The sequence below is a fragment of the Frankliniella occidentalis genome, unplaced genomic scaffold (assembly GCF_000697945.3).
Source record: "Frankliniella occidentalis isolate FOCC.00 unplaced genomic scaffold, Focc_3.1 Scaffold58, whole genome shotgun sequence".
NCBI classification, from domain to species: Eukaryota; Metazoa; Arthropoda; class Insecta; order Thysanoptera; family Thripidae; genus Frankliniella; species Frankliniella occidentalis.
This window is the reverse complement of record NW_026267188.1, coordinates 239,851-243,452: the sequence shown is the minus strand read 5'-3', so window position 1 is coordinate 243,452 and position 3,602 is coordinate 239,851. Positions and strand designations below refer to the sequence as shown.

General features: G+C 52.5%; 1 protein-coding gene across 1 annotated transcript in view; it reads right to left on the bottom strand.

Moving 5' to 3' along the window:
• Positions 1-1,071: 1,071 nt before the first annotated feature.
• The window catches only part of LOC113207254 (uncharacterized), a 3,418-nt gene continuing 887 nt past the window's right edge, over positions 1,072-3,602 (bottom strand). Inside the window, exons 2-5 of the mRNA XM_052267727.1 lie at positions 2,363-3,231; positions 2,096-2,273; positions 1,656-2,001; positions 1,072-1,576 (exon numbers count right to left, since the gene is read on the bottom strand). Of these exons, the coding sequence (XP_052123687.1) occupies positions 1,383-1,576; positions 1,656-2,001; positions 2,096-2,273; positions 2,363-3,231 (1,587 nt within the window). The 3' untranslated portion in view covers positions 1,072-1,382. The remainder of the gene's footprint in view (positions 1,577-1,655; positions 2,002-2,095; positions 2,274-2,362; positions 3,232-3,602) is intronic.

Below are 3,602 nucleotides of genomic sequence, written 5' to 3'. Positions count from 1 at the left end.
GGCTTGGGCCGCTCGGCTCCGACCAAAGAATGAGAAATTATTCAAATGATATTATTTATCATAATTCTAAAAAATGTCGATACATTTACTATTCACAAGAACACCTTTTACAAATGGTTTAGTAAAAAACTTAGTTTCAAGGCCGGCAGCCGACAGGCGATTAATAACAACAAAACAACGATATTCCGACGAGAACAACAACAACAACAACAACAACAACAACAACAACAACAACAACAACAACAACAACAACAACAACCAGACGACAATTTTATGTCAAAATAAATGTTGGAAGATGAAAAATACTGAAAATACCTTGGCATTTGGAGCTAAAATAAGGACTCCTTCAAAGCCTCGGTTTTTGCGATGCTTTGCCTCCATTTATAACGCCGCACTACAGTCAGGTCAGCTCGCCAGGATTCGCGAGCTTGGTTCACCTCACCTTGAGTGCGGAGGCGCCGTTCAGGTCGGCAGACCCGCCGGGCGTGCGCGCCCTACTGGCGGCCCGCCTCGCAGGGGCCGACGGGCTGGCGTGAATGCGAGGTCTCATAGCGCCAAGATAGTAGGCAACATCCCTCCTGCCGTGCATGCGTGTACCGCGGGATGGCCTACCCTGAGTCTTGCAGGCGTCGAGCCCTCGTAGTTTACAGAATGACTCGGACAGACATACATTCCAGACGATCCCTAAGAAGAATAAGTAACACGTAAAATGTTCCCTCTTTCACCTCAGAACACACAACACTTTACAGATATTAAACTTACACTGTTACACTGGAAGGAGTCGTCCACGGACTCGGGACCTTCACCTGGGGGCTCCAATACCTCCGGGTGCAGGGTAGACCGGGGCAGGTGCAGGTGGACTTCGCGGACTGTGGCGGGCGGCGGGGAGGCCGTGAGAGCGCCAACGTCGTGTTGATGGCTACCTGTTTCGAGCTGTTTAGCTCAAACCGGTCCGGCCAAGGGCAGCTTCTCGCGAACAGACTGTATACGAAGTCCACCTCCCCCCCCCCCACAATGTAAATTTAAACAAATCAGGAGGTTACGAAGTTGGAATGAAGGTAAAAACTCAACTTATGCATTTCACATTGGCATTTACACTGTATTTCAATAGCTCTTCAGTTATTAAGAAAATCAACTAGAACTACTTTATTCTATAAATTTGTACAGTTACAGGTAAGTAAGTAGATCTGAAGGTAAGTAGGTCTGTAATCTTATATTCAAAAGAAGGGGAAAACTTTACACAATACTTTCATTTTCATCATCCCGACGTGGCACACGTCTAAATGACATAATCACGTTGGCAAATTTTAGCGACTATGCAAATACGTCGTTTGCTTTACACGATGATAATGCGTTTACATGTATGCATTGTGTTTTATTCACTACTCTACCTGAATACGCTCAAAAGGGCGGTTCTTTAGGACGCGAAAACTAGCAGCAGCTTCGGCCTCGGCGCACAACGGACACAGCTCGCCTGCGGGGTGCCTGAAGAACATCATGTGCCTGTCGCGCTCCTCGCGGAAGACGGCGACCACGTGGAGAGGCATGGAGGCGCGGCGCACCAGGTCCTGGCAGTCTGCGGAGACAAAGACAGTGAGTCATCAACGGCCGAGGCCAACGGGAACACCGGGGAAGCAGACGACGCGACTTCTCACCTTGATAGCCCGAATAGACGCTGGCTGAGTCGGAGCCACTCCCGGTGCCGTCCGTGAAGACGATGACGGCGAGCTTTGGCATGGCGGCGGCGGAGAGACCTGAGAGGATCACGGTTGGCTTATTGTGGAGCCCCAGGAGGCGGAGCGAGCGTAGGTTGGGAAGGCCCGCCAGCGCCACCCCCAGCGACAGCGCTCCCACGCTCGAGCGGAAGGAGAGCACGAGGTGCTGCAGACTGGTAATCCCGACCGCTCCCAGGGCTCGAACTGAATCGTCAGTGCAACCCCTGAGCTCGAGGCGCTGTAGTGGGCTGGGGCACGACTTCAACAATGCGGCGACCCCATAGTTCTGAAAACGGCAGAAGGATCAAGGAAGCGGAAGAATCAGACCAAGCGGAAGCTGGGAAAAACCACACATCTGGGTAGTAGGTGACTTTGCTTACCACGAAGAAGTCGTTCTTGAGGAATACGGTGAGGTGTTTGAGCCCGGTCATTTGCTGTAGTCCCTTCAGGTGGTGGTCACAGTCGAGGGTCAGGGTGAGCCGCTGCAGCCCGCTGGCAAAGGGGTCCAGGAGCGGCAGCAGCTGCGGCGAGTCGAGCTTGAGATGGTGCAGCGTTGCCCTGCAGAAATCAATTTAACACATTAAACCTGCGATAAGAAGAAGGCGAGGGGTATGGTCAGAATAACATCGAAAGCAATAGCATCATACTCGTGCGGCAGCAGCAGGGAGCGGAGGGCTTCGAACAAGGACGAGTCGGGCTCACGCTGTTGTTCTTCTTCCTCCTCGACCTCGTAGTCCCAGAGGTTCGAAAAGATGTCGTCCAGTGTGACGTCATATTCGTCATCATCCTCGTCTACGTCTTCATCATCCTCGTTGTGATCATCCTCGTTGTCATCATCTTCGTCTTCGTCATCATCCTCGTCTACCTCGTCCTCTTCGCCCTCAACATCGTTCTCCTCTTCCATAGCTTTGCCCTCGCCCTCTTCGCCCTCAACGTCGTTCTCCTCGTTCTCGGCTTTGCCTTCGGCCGAGTCAGTTCCACACCCCTCGCCTTCGCCTATCAGGACCTCCTCGCCTACGACGACACCATCGCCTTGGAAGTTAACAACTTTGCTTTGGACGTCGTCCTCTTGAGCCTGGACGCCGTTCACTCGGCCCTGGGCGACGTCCACTTGACCGTGGATTTCGTCCAGTTCGCCAACAATGTCGTTCTCATCGCGTTTGCTTTGGAGGTCGTCCTGATCGCCTATGACTTCTTTGGCTTTGCCATCCCCTATGGCGGCCTCCTCGCTTATGACAACCTCCTCACCTATGACGTCCACATCGCCTTGGACGTCGTCCACTTCGACTTGGATGTCGTCCACTACGGCTATGACGTTGCCGTCTTTGCGTTCGACGTCACCTTCTTTGTCTTTGTCGTCGACGCTTTCGCCTTTGACGTCACTGCCTTCGATACCAACGAAGATGTCGTCATCCTCCGCGCCCTCGTCCTCTTCGGGTGGGGGCAAATCGTACTCAAAATCAGATTCTTCAAAAAAAGCCAACTCTACGGTGCGCAGTTTCGGCAGCACCACTTCCTGAAAACAGTAAACAGACGTCGAAACGAATCAGCTGTTGTGCTATGATGTGCTTTATCGAGCTAAAAATTTGGTTGATTTTACGCTGTAATTTCAAAGGCGTACCGGGAGAGTGCGACAAAGGTGTAGGCTACAGAAACCAGTGCGCGACTGCCAAGCCTGCCAAGCCCCGTGGGCAGGTGTTTGGCCTCCATACACCTTGTGCAGGGTGAAATAGTACGGGTTTGAGGGAGCTGTGAGCCGTGGGCTCCAGGCCCATGAAGTGCGCCCCCAAGGTGTATGCAGGCCAAGCACCCGCTCAGGGGGCTTAGGGGCTGTCCGGCATATTATGCATACAAAGGTGTATGGTGGCAGTGCGACAAAGGTGTATG